This window comes from Balaenoptera physalus (genome assembly GCF_965194825.1).
Source record: "Balaenoptera physalus genome assembly, chromosome: 1".
In the NCBI taxonomy this organism is placed as follows: Eukaryota; Metazoa; Chordata; class Mammalia; order Artiodactyla; family Balaenopteridae; genus Balaenoptera; species Balaenoptera physalus.
The window spans coordinates 183,785,160-183,808,987 of NC_138882.1; the positions used below are offsets into that span (position 1 = coordinate 183,785,160).

The 23,828-nt window shown below is 39.8% G+C and overlaps 1 protein-coding gene across 5 annotated transcripts in view; it reads left to right on the forward strand.

The window, feature by feature from the left end:
• The window catches only part of FBXO42 (F-box protein 42), an 88,798-nt gene that overhangs the window by 55,867 nt on the left and 9,103 nt on the right, over positions 1 to 23,828 (forward strand). For all 5 annotated transcript variants that reach the window (XM_082416560.1, XM_082416558.1, XM_082416556.1 and 2 more), the window contains 2 exons: positions 192 to 326; positions 23,046 to 23,199. In XM_082416560.1, coding sequence (XP_082272686.1) covers positions 192 to 326; positions 23,046 to 23,199 — 289 coding nt within the window. The remainder of the gene's footprint in view (positions 1 to 191; positions 327 to 23,045; positions 23,200 to 23,828) is intronic.

The following is a 23,828-nucleotide window of genomic DNA, read 5'->3' on the forward strand; positions in this document are numbered from 1 at the left end:
GGTCCTTATTTTAAAGGTTAATGTGATATTGATCAACCTGAAGACAGGAGGCTGGTTACAGAAAGGTTGATACCTGGGAACAACTGCGGAATGTGTGAAATAATTGATCTTTGAAAGATATGGGCTACAGTTAAGGTTTAGAGTGGCTTCAGAATTAGACATCAGTTATTCATTTATTGTTTTCTTTCTAGGTGCATGCTATTATGATGCTAATCAGTCTATGTATGTGTTTGGAGGCTGTACCCAGAGCAGCTGCAATGCTGCCTTCAATGACCTCTGGAGACTTGACCTAAATAGCAAAGAGTGGATCCGACCTTTGGCTTCAGGTAAGAGAGAAAATGCTGATCTTTGCTTCCTTATCAGGTAACTCCCTTTGTGTGGAAACTCTACCTGATCCTTTAGGTGTTGGTCTCAAGAACAGATTACTGGGGCCCCAGATCCTTTGTCAAATCTGCTTGTAAATGCTAAGAGTAATACGCTTGTGTAAGGTCTTTGAATTTTTTTTTAATTATACTTTATCATTAGTATTGGTACCCTGCCAAAATTGCTGTACTACTGTGTGAATTCATTTGTGTGGTTTTCTGAAGTAATTGTACAGGTGTGATATGTTCTTTGGTATGAAGTTGAAGTAAGAGCAGAAGCACAGTCGTGAGAACTGTAGTTGACTGACAGAAGCTATTGTCCCAGGGCTAAGATCTCTGAATATCTTGTTGTTGCCAGCTCAGGTATTTGGGGTGTGTATGGAACATGCCTCTGCTGGTTACTTTTAACAACTCAGGAGTGTGGGAAGATTCCACAGTAGGTACATTCCTGCACAGTCCCACTATGCCAAAATTCTGGCAGAAAGAAACTAGATTATTTTCTCTTTTGACCTAAACTTTCTTGGGGAAGAAACACACACACACACACACACATTGTTTTTGCACTCACGAGGTGGGACAGTTTGAAAAGGCACAGTTATAAGATTGGAGGGGCTGGTGTGATGGAGAAATAGAGTCCACTGAGTATAAAGTATTCTGCTAGATTTGTTGGCAAGCTCTTCCCAAACATTCTTCATTGGCTTTTCAAGGTTGGAATTCACTCTAGGACTAAGGAGGCTTGGGTATCCCTTGGGCAGATTCCATACTTATTTAGGTCTTGATTTACTTTGATTACTAAATGGAAGACAACATGGTGTATTAGAAAGGTCACTGGACTAAGAGTGAGGAGACATGAGTTTCATTTCCTGGCAAAATCACCAGTTCTCCATGTAACTATGAACAAGTTACCATATCTTTCTGGGAGAAATATGGAGGAGGAGCAGAAGATTCTGTTTTTAAATGGGTCGGGAAAGCTGGTTTATGTTTCATTTATTTCTGTAATGACTACTGTGAATGTCTAGGCCAGGGGCTTAAAATCATTTCATGAGAAGAAGCTACATTTTGCTTCCCCAAAGCTGTAAGTTCCTGTTTCTTTCCTCTGCAATAGGCAAATATAGGAGGGAGGAGCATACTGACAGTGGATAGTCACAAGTGGGGCTGGGTTTTGTACAGATGAAATTCTTTTAAGTTATTGGAAAGATAAAGAGATGTTAATCATTAAAATTTTTTGAAGATTAGTAGTATTTTAGAGCCTTCAGAATTTTGTACTTCAGAGCATTTCCTTTTCTAGCACTTTGTCCTTTATTGTACTTAATGCAATATTGGTTAAAATTTAGAATCACAGATTCTAAAATGCAGAGGGTCTTTTTGGCTTAAACATCCTACTGCCATTGCACTTGTTGTCCAGGCCCCATTTCAGAGTAGCTTTGATGTTCCAGTCACAAAATACAAATACTGCCTTCCTCTATTTTGTAACCAAGCTTTATGCCTTTGATAATTTGGCATGGGTGTTGCTCTTTCTTGTAGACGTGGAGCTCTGGACCTTCATAGCCTGTTGGCATCTACTTTGCTTATTTTTCCTTATTTCTCCCTATAAGATAGACATGGGATATTTTGTTGTTGTTAACTACTAACTTTAAAGGCAATGCTTTGAAATCCCCAAGGTAGAAGTATCAGAGAAGTAACTGACTTTTTGTAATTCAGATTCTACAACGGATCTGAATTCTTTTAATTATTATTATTATTATTATTTTTAGCTGGGTCTGGTCTTAGTTGCCGCACGTGGGGTCTTCTCATTGTGGTGCAGTATCTTCATTGTGGCGCACAGGCTTCTCTCTAGTTGTGGCGTGCAGGCTTCTCTCTAGTTGTGGTGCGCAGGCTCCAGAGTGCACGGTCTCTCTAGTTGTGGCACGGGCTTAGTAGGCCTGCGGCATGTGGGATCTTAGTTCCCCAACCAGGGATCGAAACAGCATCCCCTGCGCTGCAAGATGGATTCTTAACCACTGCACCACCAGGGAAGTCCCCGGGATCTGATTTTTAAAACATACAATGTTACCCAAGTCTTAAGTTTCTCAGTAAAGAAAAAAATCGCCATTAAAAAAAAAAAAAATGTTAGACTGTTCCCTTTTATAAAACATATTAGCTCCTGAATGTTTAAAAGTAATTTTCTAACAAAATGTCTCAAAGAATCTAGTTTCTGCTTCACTCTAATCTACAATTAGAGCCTAGTTTTAGAGGGGGGGAAACTGAGCTTCTTGAAAGTCTACTTTAAAAAAAAAAAAACAACACAGTAATTTAATAAAGAGTCCTATGAGATTCTCATTTAGGCAGAAATCCCATGGGAAGATTGCCTGGGGAAATGTTTCTATATGCTGTCGTGAGTCGCAACCAAAATTACTTCCTAACTGAAACACCAGTGAGTCTTTCTGAATAAAACACAGTTGTTGGTATGTCTTGGTATGCCTGACTCACCCATTTTAGTGCATGGTGGTGGGTAAGTTAGATGGTAGCTGAGGGGAGGGTGCTACCCCCACCCTTTGGTACCAGATGTGACGTCTTCTAGCATTTGAGTATTTGCAAGTGATGGGTATCTAGGGTGATAGTTTTAACAGTGGTCAGTCTTCAAAAGTGTAGCTCTTTGGAAAAGAGCATCAAAAAACAGTGGAACAGTTTGGGTTAGGAGCAGAATCTTGATAAAGAATGCTACTGTATCAGGTATCTTTTTACATGTGTATTTGGTTTTATTGCAGATGAGACTGGAGCATCTCATTTTGGTTGGTGTCTTAGCACAGGCTGCCATAACAAAATACCAAAGTCTGGGGGGCTTTAACAACAGAAACTTATTTCTCACAATTCTGGAGGCTAGGAGTCTGAGATCAGGGTGCTGGTGAAGGCTCTCTTCCTGGCTTTCAGAGAGCTAGTGAGCTTGCTGTGTCCTTACACGGCAGAGAGTGAGTTCTGGTATCTCTTCCTCTTTTTTTTTTTTTTTTTTTTAAATTTTAATTCTTTTCTTTTTCTTTTTATTTATTTATTTATTTATGGCTGTGTTGGGTCTTAGTTTCTGTGTGAGGGCTTTCTTCAGTTGTGGCAAGCGAGGGCCACTCTTCATCGCGGTGTGCGGGCCTGTCACCATCGCGGCCTCTCTTGTTGCGGAGCACAGGCTCCAGACGCGCAGGCTCAGTAATTGTGGCTCACGGGCCCAGCTGCTCCGCGGCATGTGGGATCTTCCCAGACCAGGGCTCAAACCCGTGTCCCCTGCATTGGCAGGCAGATTCTCAACCACTGCGCCACCAGGGAAGCCCTCTTCCTCTTTTTATAAGAGTATCTAAGCCTAATTATCTCCCAAAGCTCCCATCTCCATATGCCATCACACTGAGATTAGGACTTCAACATATGAATTTGGGGAGGACAGAATTCAGTCCATAGCAGTTGGAATTAATGTGATTTGCCAATGAAACCTTGTCTTGCATTCCTTTTGAAATGATAGAAGGAGGGAACATCTGGAGGGAGTATGGTGGTGATGAGTGCTGGAATGACAGCTCTTACAGTTGAGAGAGACCTACAGTACTTCTCCGACATTTTGGAGTTATGTGAGTTACCGCCTCCTCCCTTTTACATGAGGGTAGGTGACCCCTACCCTCATGGAGCTTATACTGTAATGGGGAAGAAAAAAAAACAGTTATGAAGGAAGTGAGGAATGAGATACAGAATAAGAGGGGGAGAGCTACTTTAAACAGAAGACGACCTTTTTTGCTGAGATATGAAAGATGCAGAGTGGAAGGAAGTGATAATGGCATATACAAAGAAGAGGACATATTGGAGGAACTGAAAACAGAGCTTTGTGGATGTAGCATAATGAGCAAGGGGTAGAGTGGCACAGATGGAGTTGAGGTATAGACGGGAGCCAAATCATTCACAGACCATAGTCTGAGATTTTGAGATTTTAAGCAAAGGAATATTATGATCCTATTTACATTTTAAGGAACACTTTTGCTGCTATTTAGGAAATGGATTAAAGAAGGCAAGAAAATAAAGCAGAGAGAACAGGTAGGAAGCTATCAGAATAGTACAGGTGAGAGACTGTGATGGCTTGGACTAGAGTCCTAACAGTGGAGATAAAGAGAAGTGAATGAATTTGAGCTGAATTTTTGTGTTGAAAATGATGGGACTTCTTGATGGATTGGATATGGGAGGGTGAGAGGGTCAGTCCAGGCTAACTTATGTTTCAGGTTTGTTCACTTAGGTAGGTAGTGGGGCCATTTGCTGAAATGGAGAAGAAACATTTGGAAGAGGTTTCTTTTTTTTTTTTTTTAAACCTCTTTAAACATTTAAGTGGTGGTATCAAGTAATTAGTTGTTATGGGGAGTTTGGCATTTAAAATAGAGGGCTTGACTTTCCTTAAATGACAGTACAGTCCTTTTGCTTAGTTAATTCTTCTCTCATCCTTCATTTGTTCATTCAGCAAATATTTATGGATTGCCTACTCTGTGCCTGGTATTGTTTTAGATGCTGGGGATACATGACTGAATAAAACAGACAAAAAATCCTACTGGAGATTAAATTCAAATGCGGGAAGACATATTTAAAATGACAAGTACAGGGCTTCCCTGGTGGCGCAGTGGTTAAGAATCCGCCTGCCAATGCAGGGGACACGGGTTCGTGCCCTGGTCCAGGAGGATCCCACATCCCGCAGAGCAACTAAGCCCGTGCGCCACAACTACTGAGCCCGTGTGCCACAACTACTGGAGCCCGTGTGCCCCAACTACTGAAGCCCGCACGCCTAGAGCCTGTGCTCCACAACAAGAGAAGCCACCGCAACGAGAAGCCCTTGCACCACAAAGAGGAGTAGCCCCCGCTTGCCGAAACTAGAGGAAGCCCGCGTGCAGCAACAAAGACCCAACGCAGCCAAAAGTAAATAAAAATAAAAATAAATAGATTTTAAAAATAAAATAAAGTGACAAGTACCTAATATAATATATTAGAATATGATTAATGCTGTTGAAGCAAAACTATAGCATAGTAAAGGGGATGAGGAATAGGGGAGATTATAACTAGGGGGATCACGGTAGACCTCATGGAGAAGGTGACATCAGAACAAGGACCTGATGGATACAAGAAGTGAACCATGTGGATATCTAAGGAAAGAACATTCCAAAGAATAATACATTCCAAAGAATAATAACATTCCAAAGAATAACCAGGGTTCAGAGGTGGGAGTGTGCTTGGGACAGTCAAGGGATAATGAGAATCTTGTGTGGCTGGAACAGAGTGAACAAAGGAGACTGTACTAGGAGAGGTTGGACAAATAATGGAGGAGAGGGTGTCCTACATATAAGGCTTTCTGGCTGTTATAAGGACTTCGTGGACTTTGTCATATTCTTTGAGTGAAATGGCTGATGATTTAGGTTGCTGAGAAGACTGTCAGATGGCAAGTGTAGAAGCGAGGAGATCAGTTAAGAAATGGTAGCAATAGTCTAGGCAAGAAATGATGGTGATTTGGACTAGGGTGTTAGCAGAAAGATAAAAATTGGATGCATTGGATAGAGCCCACGGTTTGGATATGGAGTGTGAAAGAGAAAGAGGAGTCAAGGATGGCTGTAAAGATTTTTAGCCTGGGCACTTGAAGGAATAGAGTTGCCATTCACTGAGATGAGTTAGACTGTGGGTAGCCAGGGTTGGCAAAGTGCAGGAGAGATGAGAGATTCAGTTTGAAGCATGTTAAGTTTGAAATGCACATTAGGACATCCAGGTAGAAAAAGGTATGTGTCTGGAGTTCAGGGGAGAAATGCAGGCTAGAGATTTTTGTCTAGATAGCCAAATGGGAGTCATGTAGATGGATTTAAAGCCGTGAGACTGGATGAGATTACCAAGGGAGTAAGTGAAGATAGGCTAAGTCTGGGAGACTCCACCATTTGGAAATCAGGGAGGAGGGGGAAATGGCAAAACACTAGAAAAAGAGCAAGGTTGGGGGGGGGGGCGGTGGTATGAGAAAACCAGGGGAATGTGGCATCTTGGAAGCTACCATACTTGCACGTGTTTCCAGAAGAGGAGGAAACAGTCAACCATGTCATATGCAGCTAAGAGGTCAAGTCATATAATGACTGAGAACTGACTTTGAATTTAATAAAGAGTATTTTCAATGAGAGGTAAGGATGAAGCCTACATGGAATGGTTTTAAGAGAATGGGAAGAGAGGAGCTGAAGATAGTAAGTATGAACAATACATTAATTTTTTTAAAAGAGTGTTACTATAAAGGAGAGCAGGGAAGTGAGGTGCTAAGTAGAGATGAATGTAGAATTGAGAGTTGTTTTTTTTTTTTAAGATGGCAGATACAGCATGTTTATTTGCTGATGGGAATGATCTTCTAGAGGGAGGAATTGATTTGGATCAAGAGGAAGAATTAATTGCTAGGACAGTGTCTTCAAATAGTGACAAAGGCAGGATCTACTATACAGGTGGAGGGCTTGACTGTGGATAGGAACATTGACCCTTTATCCAAAGGAACAAGAAGGAATATCAGGTTACGGATGCTGGTGGATGGGTAGATGTGGGAGCTGGTGGAAGTTCTCTACTGATTGCTTCATCACTCAGATAAAATAATTAAGAATGGAACAGAACAGAAGCCCTTGGGAATCCTGGCTGGTGATTATGAATGTACAGTTATATTCATTGTAGTCTTTGCCAGGCGGTTCTAGGAAGTTGAATGTTTCGACTTCTGGTATTGTACTAAGTAAGGTAACACCTTCACTCTTAGTCAGTTTTGTTTGACTCAGCCTGTGTTCACTTCCCAAAGCAAATGAGCAGTTCTTAGGACAGGTACTTCAAAAGACTAATGTTTGAACCACTCTTTCTAAAATACCCTTTATTCAAACCGAGGCTAATTTTGGCATCTGTTTAATATATGATGTCATAAGTCACAGCCTTTTTTGGTTACTTTAAATCAAGGTAGAAATTTTCAAGTAGAAATTTTTACATTTAATATTGGACTGTTGTTCTGATTTTTAAAACTTATTAAACATTAGCTCACACCCATTTACAAAAGGGGAACAAATTTCAGTTTTAAAACTCTCCAAAGTTATGAGAGTCTATAAATTTTGGGAGAGCCTATAAATGTTAGGTAAAGATTTAAAGCTTAGCCTGTCAACTCTAGTCCTGGAGCACAGTTGATTTTCCTACCACATTCTCCCCATAGAATCTTCTTTCCCAAGGATTTTTTTTTCCCCTTTCCAGTTTCTTCCCTTTTAGTCACGCGTGGAGTTCCAAGTGATGGGTTGTGGTTCAGGCCCTTTGTTTTAGAAAAACATATCAAGGTCCGAGATACACGTACTAGATGCCTGTTCTAATCTTGGCCTTGCTACTTCTGAGCTACTTGCTTTTGAAGTTAATCACATCTGCATTTTCTGGGCCTCGATTTCCTTCACTGTATAAAGAGGAAAAGATAAGACCAGTGTTCCTAAAACTACACAGCAAATCACCTGGGAAACTTACTAAAAATATAGATTCCTCAGCCTCATAACAGTCACTCACCTGTTCTCAAGGGATTGGGGATAGAGTGGTGGATCTGCATTTTAAAAAAGAAAATGTCCCAGTTGATTCTAAACCTAGCTAAATTTGGAAACCCTGGATCGCTGCGAAATCTTCTTGCTTTCTTACTGTGCAAACTGTGACCTCACTTTGTTGTCACAGTCTATTAGGTGGGTGTGTGCCAAACTGGACTCCCTAACTGTTGTTAAGAATGGCCGCTCTATGCTCTCTTAGCTGCTTCTTTATAGAACTAGCTGCCTGTTACCCTAGTTAGGAATAGCCTACTTTCTGAGGAAATGATTATGGAGAAAGGTTTTGGGTATTGGTTGCCCCAGACTCTTCATACATACTACCTAACTTTCAAACCAACCCAACTAGGTTGGCACTACTATTATCCCCATTTTGCAGGTGAGGAAACTGAAGCTCAGAGAATCACCTAATAATTTACCTAAGATCACACACCAATAAGTGACGGAGCAGTGATTGAAACGCAAGATTTTGTCTCTAAAGTCTGTGTTTTTTTCTACTATGACATGCTGTGAGTAGTTTTATTTTATTCTATAGTTTGCTAGTTTCACATGATCAATTTTACTTTTTAAATGGACTTTTAAATTTTAGAATAGAACAGAGTTCCCACAACCAGTTTTCCGTGTTGTTAACATCTAGTCATAATAGTACATTTATGACAATTAATGAACCAATATTGATACATTATTATTAACTAAAGTCCATACTTTATTCACGTTTCCTTATTTTTTTATTCTGATGTCCTTTTTCTGTTCCAAGATCTCATCCAGGACACATTACATTTAGTCTTCATGTCTCCTTAGGTTCTTCTTGGCTATGACAGTTTCCCAGACTTCCTTGCTTGTTGATCTTGACAGTTTTAGGGGTATTTTGTGGACTGTCATTCAGTTGTGGTTTGTCTGATGTTTTTCGTATGGTTAGACTAGAGTTATGGATTTGGGGGAAGAAGACCATAGTGGTATAGTGCCCTTTTCATCACATCCCATCAAGGGTACATACTGTCAACATGATTTATCACTGTTGATGTCAACCTTATCACCTGGCTGAGATAGTGTTTATTAGATTTCTCCACTATAATAATGATTCTTTTTTTTCCCCTCCTTTTAAAATTCTTTTTTAAAGTTTGTTTATTTTCCTGTGATTCTCTTTTCTTTATTTATAGTTGCCCCTTGGTCCTTGGCATTCAATTTGAGGGGGAATAACTAAGCTATCTGGCCATTACGTCTATCATCAGAGTCAGGAAAGAATGATGAGCAAAGGGTATGTCAGCAAAGAAACCTTTTCGCAGCTTAGAGAATTTTAAAATATCAACATGATTTGCCTTTTTAAATTTTTTGGTGGGAAGCAGGAGGATGCTGAAGACAGAATCTCTCTTTTATTATGACTTAACCCAATCAAGATCCTTCCAGCTATCCAGAGTCAGAAGCTCTGTTGGAAATAATTTTGTTTCCTTAGGACCATTCCCGAAGAGAAAAATCACATCTTACAAAATCACTGAGTAATCCTGCAGAAAGTCTACTTTTGGAGTCAGGGGCAGGAAAAAGAAAGAGTATTGGTCATATCAGATGTTTATAGGAAGGCCAGAATATCCTCAGAAGCTGAAAAGTGCTGGAACTATCCAGAAATAACTGCCCAGAGTGTCACTGTTTCTCTTCTGTGTAAATGATACCTTAAAAATGATACTCATAGGGTTCTTGGATCCATTGATGAAGCTTTCTGTTCTGTGTCTAGTGGAAAAGCTTACTCTTAGGTTTTCTACTGCCCTTTCCTGAGCCTGTGGTAATATCGCCCGGAAAGAAGGGAGTCTGGGACTGATACCTGGCACCAGGTATAACCAAAACAGCTGACAGAAAAATCTGTCCTGGAGAAGATCACCCAGTCCTTCCCTTGCCTTAGGTCCCAAATGTCAATGCTGACATTGAAATATCTGGATGTGGAATTTTTTTAGAATAAAATGTATTAGTGTACTTATAGGCATTAGATTCTGCTTTTTAACGTTGTTTTGCATCTAAACACTTCATACATTTTTTTAAAAAAATCACCACTATATGTAAATGTGTTCTGAGAATACCTGTCTATGGAGAAGGGGGAGAAATGGATGCTTATCAACTGGTAAATATTAGACTGTGTAGCAAGAGGACACTGTCGCATGCCTTTCAAATACACTTCAAGCTTCTCTTCTCTGTCTTAAAAACAAATCATTGATCTCAGTGTTTTAACATTTTCTTTGTGAAGGAGAAGTCCCAATTCGTTCTTACTTACAGATCTTTTCTTGATTACCAGATGTATTGATTACCAAAATGTGTTAAAATCTGTCCTTAGTTTATCTCTTCCATGTTGGAAATTCTGTATCCTTTAACTTTATTCATTTGGTCCAACTCATGAGCCTTTCCTGTCCTTTCTTAAAACCTTCTAATTTTTTTTTCTTACTTTAGATAGAAGTTCAGAGTGTCATTGAGAATAAGCAGTGACTTTCCTTAGAATTCTGAGCTTTCATATCTACACGTGTGTTCATGTCTGCCTACTATCTTGACAAGCAATTTTTGGTTGCTCTTGCATTCCTTGTGCAGTAAAACTCTCAGACCATCTAGTGTTTCTGTTTATTGTCAGGTATCCACATAATTCCCTACCCCACACCCCACCCCGGGCAAGAGCACGTCATGTTTTATGACCACAGTAAACTTCATTTTGTACGATTTATTAATGTTGTGTCCTGAATGAAATTTTAGAAAGCTAGTCCTGTATGGGGGAACACAAAAGGTATTGTCCTTGTGTTATTTCTAACTTCTCCTTCCCCATGAATGACCCTGTTGGTTTCTAGTACACTCAGCAGTACAGTGTACCAACTCGTGCCCAGTGCACATTGTTTGGCTGTTTACAGTCCAGGATCAGGCCAGTTTCTCAAGTTTTCCAACTCTCTTAACCTTGAGGAGATTTTGTAAAGAATCTACAGGGTGCTCTTCCCAGGTGGGTGAGAGTTGTGTTTGGTCATTTATTAACTTAAAAATGTCAGCCTGAATTCTGGAAAACTACTTTATCCTTTCAAAGCTCAGAAGCTACCTCTCATCTCTTCTTTGGGAGATGAACACTTGAACTATACTTTAATTGACTCTACTTATCAAACAAGTAGTACCCCTGATTATTTTCTCTTTTCCATAGTTCTCTTGAAAGTGATTATGGGCTATGGATTTTATATGTGGTTTGTTGGCTTTTACCCTCTGTTCCTTTCTTGCTTTCTCTTCCCATTTTAGTAAGCTTTCTGAAATCCCATTGCCCAGTCTTGAAATGTTTGTTGCTCTTTGATTTATATGTATATATGAGTTATAGAGTGGTTAGATATTAAATGAGGGATGTGTTCTTAAAGACCTCACATAATGAATTTTAATTCTGACGATGGATTGCTGGTATTTCTGTTCACTGGTGAGAGTAGTGGGTGATGCCATGTGACAACAGTGTAACATGCTTTAACATTAGCTTTGGCATTAGCCATTTTTTCTTTCTTAACAATAAATTTATTAAGACAGTTTACATATAGGAAAATGAACAAATCTTAAGTGTATAACTCAAAGACTTTTTACATATGTATACAGCCATGTGATGATCACCTAGATCAAGATACAAAATACTGCTATCACTTCAGAAAGATCCCTTGTGCCCCTTTCCTGTCAGTACCACTCCCCACAGAGGTAACCACTGTTCTGACTTCCAAGAGATTTTTTTGAGATTCATCTTGGTTTTTTTTTAAGATTCATCCATGTGGTTGCATCTATCAGTGGTTTATTCCTCTTCATTGCTGTGAGTATTCCATAACATGAATATACCACTTTTTTTTTAACCCATTCTCCTGTTGATGGATACTTGGGTTATTTCCACTTTGAATATAGCTGCAGTCAACATTCTTATATAAATTTGTTTGTGGACATATGCACTCATTTCTTACTTAAGACCTACTTGTCAACTTTAAAGAATATTCTAGGGGGCTTCCCTGGTGGCGCAGTGGTTAAGAACCCGCTTGCCAATGCAGGGGACACGGGTTCGAGCCCTGGTCCGGGAGGATCCCACATGCCACGGAGCAACTAAGCCTGAGTGCCACAACAACTGAACCTGAGCTCTAGAGCCCACGAGCCACAACTACTGAGCCCGTGCACCACAACTACTGAAGCTCATGCGCCTAGAGCCCGTGCTCCGCAACAAGAGAAGCCACCGCAATGAGAAGCCTGCGCACCACAACGAAGAGTAGCCCCCGCCCGCCTCAACTAGAGAAAGCCCGCGCGCAGCAACAAAGACCCAATGCAGCCAAAAATAAATAAATAAATAAAAGAATATTCTAGACACACTAAGCACCCAGAGAGTTCTCTCCTCACTTAGTCTTGCTCTAAGTAGGAGGATATGATAATATAACTAAGTATTTTAGAGGTTTGAAGAGAAAAGACCACTCAGCTAGTAATTAAAGGTATACTCATTATTAGGGCCTCATGACCTAAAGTGATGGGAGGAAGGCTAGTTGGTGGTAGTACCATTAAGAGCGTGGTTTTTGTGCCGAGCACACACAGGTTTGCATCTGATCTCTTCAGGCTAAGGTTGCTTAGTAACTGGATGACCTTAGACAGGTTGTTTAACATTTCATTTGCCTCACCTATAAGGTAGACACGGTAATACCTACATTTCATAGTTTTTGTTCAGATTATATACAATACATCTTTATACATATACTGAAGTCCTAGCTAAGGAGTTTAGAGAATAGTCATAAGTTATCCTCAAGTTCCCAAAGCTTGAAAAGTGCATTCATTCCTTTGTTTGTTCATTTTCATGCCTTTATTTATTGAGTATTTATGCCCAGTGCTGTTCTAAGTACTGCAGATATAGATGTGAACAAGCAGCAAGATCTATAAGACAATAAACAAATCAATACGAAGAAAATATAAAGAACTAAGAAGAAAATAACTGGTGGTGCAAGAAAGTAGATGGAGGTGTTTAAGTAAGTTATAAAATGTATATAGAGCCAGGACTTATATGGATGGATAGGTTTTTAAAGGAAATATGATTTATGAGGAGAAAAGTAGTAAACTAATGAAATAGGATTCTGTTCACAATTTACCTTTTTGGTCCCGCGGTGTGGCTTGCAGGATCCTAGTTCCCCAGCCAGGGATCTAACCCGGGCCCTGGCAGTGAAAGCGCCAAGTCCTAACCACTGGACTGCCACAGAATTCCTTGTTACAGTTTATTTTTAAGACTAGTTGTTTTTATTAAGATTATGTGATTTTGCTTAAAATAACTGACATATTTGAATCTCCATCTCCATTTTTTTGTTTTCATAGTAGGAAGGCACCCAGGGCCCAGATACCATAGCACTAATCGCTATGAGGAAGGCATAGGATGTTACTTAAGTGACTACTTTTAATTCTTTGTTGAGTTAGCTCCTTCCTGCTTCATGGACCCGTTCCTGGTTAATCTTCTTTATGAGTTGGTGATTTCTCCTTGTCTCCTCTAGCCCCTATGCAATCCTGGAACAGCCTGGATCTGTGGTGGTCTCGGGAGATGTGAATGAGAGCAGAGCCAGTGGGTTCCCCTAGGAAAGGAAGGAATCCTTTCTGTTTATTTATAAAGTTCAGATCCTGGGATTTTTCCAGAATACATGCTTATCTAAGGTGGGTACACATTCTCTCCTGGTGGAGAGAAGAGTGGGGAAATTTGCATAGCACAAATCTGGGTAAACTTTAGTCCTCTAAGGAAGAGAATAAATAAGGTTATACCATATTTCAGTTTAGTTCTCTCCTGCCTGACTAGGATTTTCCTGTTTTGTTACCAGGCCAGAAACTTTATGACTAGCAACATTGTTTTCACTTCTAAACAGAGCCACTTAAAAGGGCACCCCGGGGTGGGGGTGGGGGGCCCTCCCACCCTGAGAACTGCAATTAACAAATAACCAGATTAAACTCAGACTCTGGACCTCATCTCCTTCCCCAGAAATTGAATCAAAAGACTACTTAAAATGGTAACAAGGAACTGTTACTGGTTTTCATGTTGTTAGTTTTTAACTGATAAGTGCTGCCCTATTTATCAAGTGGTCTTTCATGTGGGTTTGTTTAGAAGTGAAAACAGTGCCAAAGGGGAATTTCTTTTTGTTCATGCCTATGGCCTATATAGTTATACAGGATCTAAAAGTTTCTCATGCCCATTACAAAAGTTCCTCTTGTTTTGGATGTTCTGTAAATGACCCAGGGAGTGATGTTTTTAAAGATATGGGTATAATTGTGATAATGAAAATGTGTGCCCTGAAGCCTGAGATCCAGACAAGCTTTGTCTAATATTAGTGAGTTGTTTTGATATCAATCAGTAACTTTCTGACCATGTTGCAACTGAGGAAAAAAATAGGAAAAGGAAAAAAAAAAAAAAAATTGGACTGGGAGGGGAACACCTAAAGAAGTGTTTGGCCTTTCCCCTGCTGAAAGGCACACTGATACCTCCAGGGTAGGTTGTGATTAACTGGAGCCAGGTCTCATCCCAGCCCACAAGGGATCCGTAACCATTCGGCTTCCTTGGATGGGTTCAGTTCTGCAAACATTTTCATGAGAAATAGTTCCTGTTCTCTAGGATAATATAATAATATAATCTTATTGGGAGATTCTAAATGGATAGTTTCAGCAGTGTACTAAATGCTCAGATTGAGGTTAGATAAAGGATGTCCCTCTCCATTCACCCTTCCCTCCCCTAGGAGGGTCTTTAGCCCAGCATGGGAAGGAATGTGCTGGTCCTGAAGAAAGCCATGTCTAGAAGAACTTAGTTCTTTTGCATCCAGTACCATGTCCTTGGTGACTAACTTAAGTCCCTATTTTAGAATTAAAGAGCACAGCTGGCTAGAATCAAGTCTTGGAAAGCAGGAGTTTAGGGGTTCTGTAGTGACTTTGCCAAAGAATAACTTTATATTTATCTCCTACCTTTGTTCTTTAAAATAGGCATTATAGTTTTATATCTTCCCTGGGCATGTAAATTATTGAGGAGACTCAACATAATTATTATTGGCCACATTGAAGTTAAATTGGAAACATTTTCATTAGCTGAAGAGAAAGTGATATCTGTTCCAGATAGAACCTCTGTGGTCCTGGCTGCATACTTTGGAGACCATTCTGGATAGTTATTAGTCTTCAAGGTGTTTACAGTGCCCAAGACAGACTTTATACTCATGAATTGTGTTTTTCTCAGTTTTCCTTTTGTCTCCCCCTTCCTCAAATCATAAAACCATGAAACATGCTTTTCTTGTTCTGAATACAAAGTATTACCTATAAAATCAAACCAGTTTAGAGATGTAAGCAGTTAAATTATAACTCCAGTAGCTTTTCTTTAAAGGGTCTCTTCCTTCCTAAGTTATAAGTGCCAGCCTATCTTCTTGTGCCCTGTAGGTTTTCTGATTTCAGATGCTAATGTGGTGTTCTGGGAAATACCTCTCCAAATTATTCTTTTTGACCTCCGACTCTTGCTATCAAGGTCAGTCACTTCACACACTACCATAATGACAGCTCTGTCACACCAAGGGCTTGGTCCACTTCCCAAGACCCGGCTTGGGTCCTATCAGCAAAATTCATCTCCCCCTACTCCCGCCCCCCCCCCCCCCACACCAACTCAGGCTCCTCACTACCACAGAAAAGTACCCACTTTTGTACAGTATTCTGAGAAACACAAATAAAGGACAGTGTGTTCCTATTTCAAAAAAAAAAAAAAAGGCCAGTTTTGTTGTGTGGGATGGACAAGTGTACCTCATTTGGAGCTGCGAGTGAATGCTTTTCATTGGACCTACCCTGAGAAAGTGAGTGCGTGTGAAGAGTTGTTCATATGAGATGGAGAGTATGACCTGAAACCTCAGTCCCATTATTCATTCTTTAATGTCCCCTTTGGCATCATTACTACAAAATAAAATTATTTGAAAGCATCCAGGGAAAAGTTTTTGACTTCCAGTTAAGAAGCAATTTAGACCCCCTTTTTAAAAAAGCAAATCACACACCAAAGCATTCTGTAATTCCATGAGCGAAGTGGAGATTTTTTTGTCCAGTGCTTTTCTTCTGGATTAATTGGCATGCTAGTGAGTCTCCCATGGTAAAATTTTTCATGCTCATAGTTTTCTTGTTTTCAAACTTTACCCCTTATAAGTACCTAATTCCTAGTATTAGATCTTTCTATTTTCAGAGTCATGGAGAACTATTAGCAAGTCACTTGTGTTGCTGTAAATAAGGTGTTTTTCTAAATTAATTAATTAATTTATTTATTTATTTTTGGCTGTGTTGGGTCTTCGTTTCTGTGCGAGGGCTTTCTCCAGTTGTGGCAAGCGGGGGCCACTCTTCATCGCGGTGCGCGGGCGTCTCACTATCGTGGCCTCTCTTGTTGCGGAGCACAGGCTCCAGACGCGCAGGCTCAGTAGTTGTGGCTCACGGGCCTAGTCGCTCCGCGGCATGTGGGATCTTCCCAGACCAGGGCTCGAACCCGTGTCCCCTGCGTCGGCAGGCAGATTCTCAACCACTGCGCCACCAGGGAAGCCCCCTGTAAATAAGTCTTAAAGTGACTTGTCTGAAAGCAGTAGCTGGAACAATTTTTTTCCATTTATTTATTTTGCAGAGTGTAGGTTCAGTAACATGTAGATGAGGATGACCAAGGAAATATTTGTGTGTTGAAAATGTTAAGGTAGTTCCTTTCAGCACCCCTTTAATCAAAGCACTTGGCAGGGAAAACCCACTTTGGACTCATGTTCATATAGTCATAAACAGAGTGTATGCACAGAAAAAGTCTGGATAGATTCAATGTTAAGGAAAATCATATAAACTGGGGAAAAAGTCAAAAGGCTGACCACATGCCCTTTTAATGTCATCTTCGAGCATTTTCTAACAGGTTCACCCAAGGATTATTTAACTCTCTGCAACATGGTTCTCAAAGTCTAGTCCCCAAACATCAGCATCACCTGGGAACTTGTTAGAAATGCAACTTCATGGACCCTACCCCATACCTACTAAATAGGAAACTCAGAAATGGGTCCCAGCAATCTGTGTTGTAACAAGTCCTTCAGCTACTTCTGATACAACTGAAGTTTGAGAACTACAGCTCTAGGGGAATGGTAACTATGACGTCTGAATAGTAAACCAATAATATTAATAAATAATGCTCACAGTATGGAGAAGTAAAAGTAACTTTTTAGTCATGCATAAAATACAGGCACCCCCAATTAGAATGGGTGCTTGTTTTATCTTGTATCAAACAATCACGCTTCTCTTCTAGTGCTAGGGTCTACGTGAGTAGACACTACAGTTGTGGGAAAGTGGCATAGAAACCAAACCAGAATTTGGCATCGCTTCACTGTTTTACCACCGTCTTTGCAAAAGTAAACGAGAATGCCTTGTAATTCTACCACTGTCTTTCATATGTGAAAATTTCTTCTGATTTCATAGGAATCTTGGGAAACATGTGAGCCAGTTAGCGATTTTAGGGAATGTTAGTTCTGTGTATAGGGTGCCTATCTGATTATCCAGTTTCCCACAGATGCCTTTTTGGCTTGTGTCTTGTTTTGAAACTTGCTCCATTGATCATATCTGCTGTGTGATTAGAGGCCTTTGGTGTTTGGGGAAAGAAGCCTGTGAGGATAACCATCAGCTCTGGGAGGAACGGGCTTAAGTAACATGTCTGTCCAAGTTTGACGTGGGCATATTTGGTCCTGTGGTGCTTGATGGGAACCGACTTGGGAGTGACACCCTTTCTAACTCCACTTCTGTGATACAATGATATTTAGACTGTCTAGAGCCCCAGTGACCTCATATTTTGAAGGCAGGCTGAGAAAGGTCCTAATGAGTAGAAAACCTTCATTTATAAGTTTTCTTGAGGGAAAGGTATTTATTTCATCATTTGTCACCATGATGATGATGGGCCTTTTAACTGTGGAAGGTCTTCTGTTGTCAGACTGCCCTATACTGTACAAGATTTCCAGTGACTCACTCCCTCTCTAATGTCATAGGTGGGTGTGTTAAACAACTATGTGATATCATTCTAGCTACTGTATGGAAGGAATTGCTTGCACATAGGTGCAGTTCTTCAAAGTTTAGGACCTGATATTTTATCTAGGGATAGTCCATATAAAAGTTACTTTCCTTGCCCAATAATGTATGGTCATTTTGTTTGTTTGTTTGTTTGTTTTTTAATAAAGTTTGTAAATACTACTCTTTAAATAGCTTGCTTTTCTTGGAACTTTAAAACAGCAAATAAAGGTATGTAATTTGAAAATGAGTTTTCTTGTTTTTCTAAGAATTCTGGTAAAGATATTGTTTGCTTTCCAGAACTTGGATAAATAGACTGTTTATTCTTTAAGATATAGAAATTGCCAAAATTCATTGACCTCTGCAGTCTCTGATCTCACCATAAATTTAATTCATTTCATTATTTCATTTGTGGACCTTGCATTAAGATAATTGGGAGGGGAATTGAAGACCCTTTGCTTTAAACAACTTCAAAATAGGAAATATGTAAATTTTAAAAATGATAAAATTAGGGGCTCTTGGCAAAGGCTTTACAATATTGATTTCTTCAAGTAACAAGAATTTTAAAGTATCCAATTTGCAACAAATAATGTAAGCATTACATGCACGATTGGGTCACAGAAAATTTGACACACCAGTATCTTTGACCTCTTGTCGCTGGACCAACTGTACAGAGGTTGTATGTTGAATTCTGTGCCCTCCCTCCCCCCTGCTTCATTTGTTCTTGTAGGGTAAATTTCCCCCCACTTTCCTTATAAATTGAGGTGGAGAAACACAATTTAACTTTTCACTATGACTCTATATAGCTGTCAAGATAGTATGATGCTGAAATTGAAGCTTCCATATGTGACATAAAACAGACCTTGGAAATTTTGGATGAGGGGATTCTCCTACTTCTTTGGATAAGAAGTAGAGGGAAATTTTTTGGCTTTCTTAAAGGTCAAGATATTTGAGAAGTCATTTCGGAAAGCCCTTATTTAAGATAATCCTTAAGGATTGATTTATCATTGTCACTGGTCCCAGTTTATCTTTCTTTGGAGAGCCTGGAGAACAAATAAAGGGTCCTGTCTATATTAGAGGTAGAGTGTGACCCAGAGCCTTGTGGAGAAAAAGAGATCCTAAGAATAGCCTTCTGTTCAATTTACTTATCTCTCTGTCTGTTCTAGGTCTGTGGCTTTAATTAATTAAGATTTAGGTTGTAAATCAACTATATTTCAATTTAAAAAAATTTTTTTAGTACAAAGGAACTTAAAAAAAAAAGATTTAGGAAAGAACTTTTTCAGCTTTGAAACACTCAGACCTTTTGAGGTGCCTGACTTGTTTGTGGTAACTACTCAGAAGGAATGTATCTGTGTGCATGAAGAACAATCTAGAGAATGAGTATAAGCTATGCCTCGGTATTCTCATCTGTAAAATGGAAATAAAGGAACTTCCCTGGTGGTCCAGTGGTTAAGACTCCACACTTCCACTGCAGGGGGCACGGGTTTGATCCCTGGTCTGGGAACTTAGATCCCACGTGTTGTGTGGTACGGCCAAAAAAAAAAAAAAGAAAAACCAAACATAAAATGGAGGTAAAACTAGAGTTTTGGAAGGATTAAATTACTTAATACATGCAGAGTACTTAGAAATGTGCTTAGCATATAATAAATGCTCAGTAAATATTAGTCATTATCATTAGTAGCAGTAGTAATAGGTTTTTTTTTTAAGTCCTTTAACTTTATTTTTTATTAATCAATTAATTTTTGTCTGCGTTGGGTCTTCGTTGCTGCACGCAGGCTTTCTCTAGTTGCAGCGAGTGGGGGCTACTCTTCATTGTGGTGCATGGGCTTCTCATTGCAGTGGCTTCTCTTGTTGCAGAGCACAGGCTCTAGGCACACGGGCTTCAGTAGTTGTGGCACGCGGGCTTCAGTAGTTGTGGCACATGGGCTTAGTTGCTCTGCAGCATGTGGCAGCTCCCGGACCAGGGCTCGAACCCATGTCCCCTGCATTGGCAGGCGAATTCTTAACCACTGTGCCACCAGGGAAGTCCCAGTAATAGTTTTAAGTAGCAGTAATTGTAATTTCTCTTAAAAGTCAATCAGGTCACCCATCCATCCCTACCACCTTCCCCATACCCTGTAAGCATAGGCATAGAATTTATAAAGTTAAAATCCTTTGTCTAAAGTAGTACTGTCTCTGTAATGATGGAAATGTTGTGTATCTGTACTTTGCAGTTCAGTAGTCACTAGCACGTGTGGCTAAATGGTGACTGTGTTGGGCATGCAGGTCTAAAGTATAGTCTTTACTTGGGTTTGATTTTACATATTGTTATGTTTTACAAACACTCTTTTTGATTCTATGACTAGTTTTTCCCCTTAAGAGGTATGTATTCTTATACTACATTTGTAATCTCTTTACACCCAGCAGTGGTAAACATTGGTTTGCCTTGCCTCATAAAGTATTGGTAATTTATTTCAAAAGATATTATAGGAAATATATAGTACACATGAAAGAGCAAACCCTAACTAGTCTTATCATGTTAACCATTGGTCTTTGTTTCCAAATCACAATTCAGTATATTTGAGTTACCTTTCTGGGACTTGGGATGAGCTCCCTTTCATATCATGTAGCATCAGTTACAGTTTCATTTCTGTTGTACTTTCTTGAGCTAAATAGTTGCTCTGCCAGGAATACTCTAATCATATTGTAGTAGTTAAATATGTCCACCAGTTCAGTTCTGTTCTCATAAACTTTGTGCCATGTAGAAAGCAGTACTTTCAGATGTCTGTGGCCAACTGACCTGGTATTAACGTCGTATTAATTTGCTTTAGCAATGATAATAACAATACCAGGCACTGTCCTAAATGCATTATGTGATTTAAGTCATTTAATTTTCACAACCACTCTTTTATATGGATATTCCTTGATCTATTTAAACACTGCAAATAAGCATCCTTGTATCTTTTCTTCTTTCATTTGCCCAGCTATCTTGTTAGATTAATCCCTAGAAATGCAATTTCTGATTGAAAGCATATGCACTTAAACTCTTTTGATACAAACTGCTCATTTTAAGTTCAAAATGCTATTTTTGTTTGTTTCCATGTTTTGCTTATTGGGGGAACCTTGATATCCTGCTTCACTTTTTTGTGGGGGGAGGGTGTGCCTTGCAGCTTGCGGGATCTTAGTTCTCCGACCAGGGATAGAACCTGGGCCCTCGGCAGTGAAAGCACGGAATCCTAACCACTGGACCACCAGGGAATTCTCTGCTTCTTCACTTTATACACTCAATTTAAAAGCCGGGATCTCCAGTATCTCAAATTCAAATCCAAATTTTAGTCTGGAAAGTTTTTAAGCTACTACCCTGCTGAAGTCTGTTACATATTTTATTAGCTTTTTCCAGCTTTTTCACAGTACTTAGGAGTTCCAGAGTAGGGGCAAGAACTTGAAGCTTTGTTTGGTATTTCACAAATTAAATCATTTTGGGGTAACACTAGCATTTTAACTAGACTGTTGTATTAGTTAGGCTTTCTAGTTGGGCTAGGAGGCTTCCTCCTAGGAGGGCAAAAGTTTTTAACCAGAAATCATGAGATTGTATGAAAGACAACATATCATGAGTAGCCCCCTTAGTCGTGATTCCTGTGAGATATGAGGATAGCAAGAACTGACTCATGGAATACTTCACCTAGTGTCTCAGCAAGAACCATTCCTAGAGAAGACTTGTTTCTGTGCTCAGATCCTGGTCTGGATTGATGTGTGTTCTATTAGAAAAGTATTCAAAATATCTGATGCTCACTGCATATTCTGAGTGCTGGTACCTTCCTAGTAAATCATGTTGTTACTCTTTTTTTTTTTTTTTTTTTTACCACACCACGCGGCTTGTGGGATCTTAGTTCCCTGACCAGGAGTTAAACCCAGGCCCTCAGCAATGAGAGCACAGAGTCCTAACCACTAGACTGCCAGGGAATTTCCTCATGTTGTTACTCTTAAGTTGCATCCCAGGGAAGACAGTCCTCTTCTCCACTTTCTCAACCTCAGGACTGTGTAATCGACACCATTAAAGCAGTCTGAGCAGGGCTTTTCAAACTGTGTTCCCATACCCCTTGCTGAAGGGGGAGGCCAAGTTACCCACTTAAATTGGAGCACCTCAACAGCTATCATGTTAATCTACTGCTGGGATTCTTTCTGCTTAAGATTTCCTTTGAAAAATAGATCCTATAGCTTTAACAACAACAAAAATTATTTTTAATATACCAGTATTAGTAAATACTGGATGAGACAAATTACTTTGGTCTTGAGCAAACTAAAGGTGGCAGGTAGAGTAAGGGATTGGGAGAAATAGCTATTGTTTCAAAGACAAGAAGCTCTGAAAAATGATGCTCCTGTGGGACATTTGTTAGCCGTAAAGTTTTCCAGCATAAGCCAGATTTCTATTGTTTTGAAATTTGGTCATCATAGCTCAGAGGTCCAGCCTGGAGGGCCTTAGTAGCCACTCTTGGCTGCAGTTTCATTGGAATGCTTTCATATCAAGCCTTGAAAGTCTGCTTCCATTGTGCTAGTGAGTCCCATAGCTAGGGTCCCAAAGGTCACTATGTTAACATTTGACTTATAGGACAAATGAGAACTGCATTCTGCCTCCTTTTTTTTTTTTTAACCTATGTTTGTTAGCAGTTATTTTTAAGTCGTATCTAGCCTCTATATATACTCCTCCCCGGATCCTTTACATGCTTTCCTTTGTGATCTCTGTTAAGCTTATTGAAGGGACGGACAGGAGAGTCAACATTTATTGAGTACCTGCTATGTGCCCGGCACTGTGCTAGGTGCTTTGAATATACTGTTTAATACTCAAAACAACCTTATGAGATATATACTCTCATCCCTAATTTCAGGTGAGCAAACTAAGCCTGAGAGAGACTAAGTAACTTTCCTCTAATTCAGGTTTCTTTACTTCAGTTATAAAAGACGTATAAATTGGTGATGGTTTTCTCTCAGACCTGCAAACCCAGTTTTGTCTCCTCCTCTCCTTTATGCTTTGTAGTATTGGTTCCTGTTTTGCCACTCTTCCAGGAAAAGGTGATCTATAGACAGCCTACTTATGGCTTTTTGTGAGGCCCTGAATCCTAACCATGCTGTTTTTGACTTCTCCCAGGGTCCTATCCTTCCCCCAAAGCTGGCGCGACTCTGGTTGTATACAAGGACCTGCTGGTGCTGTTTGGTGGTTGGACACGGCCAAGCCCTTACCCCCTACACCAACCAGAGAGGTTCTTTGATGAAATACATACTTACTCACCCTCTAAAAACTGGTAAGCCACAAAGATAAGATCCATCCTTTCAATCTGGAGTAGAAGATTTAAAATGTTTGGGTTCCTTATCTTTTTTTGTGTGTCCAGGAATCTCTTTGAGAATTTGATGAAAGCTTTGGACTCTTTTCCCAGAAATACAAAATTTTTACATATGCACAGATTAAAACTTGAAGTTAAGAACACTTATTCCAAAGAGAAGATGTAGAAGACATTTATTCCTCTTCCAAGAAAAATGAATGAGACAGTTGAAGAATAGAGAGCTCTTCAGCTTTGGCTACTGATTCCCCAGGAGTGCTGTGGGTCCAGATGATTCTTTACTCCCTGCTTTGTCCCCAAGACTGACTCCCAGTTGTTTTACAAACTTGTCTTTTTTAAATGACAGTAACCTCTGTTCCTTGTAATGGACTACTTAGTACAGGGCTCTTGGCAGCCGCTACTGATCAGATCAGGCCTCTAGGAAGAACTAGCAGGTGGTGTTCCTTCAGCAAACTAGGCCGAAGCAGCTAAGGAACCATAATGGAATCCCTTGTCACTGTTTTCTCATCACTCTACCTCCAAGCCATACACATTGAGAAGTTGAAAGTGTACATAACGTTAGCAGATTCGTAGAAAAGGCACAAATACCTTGT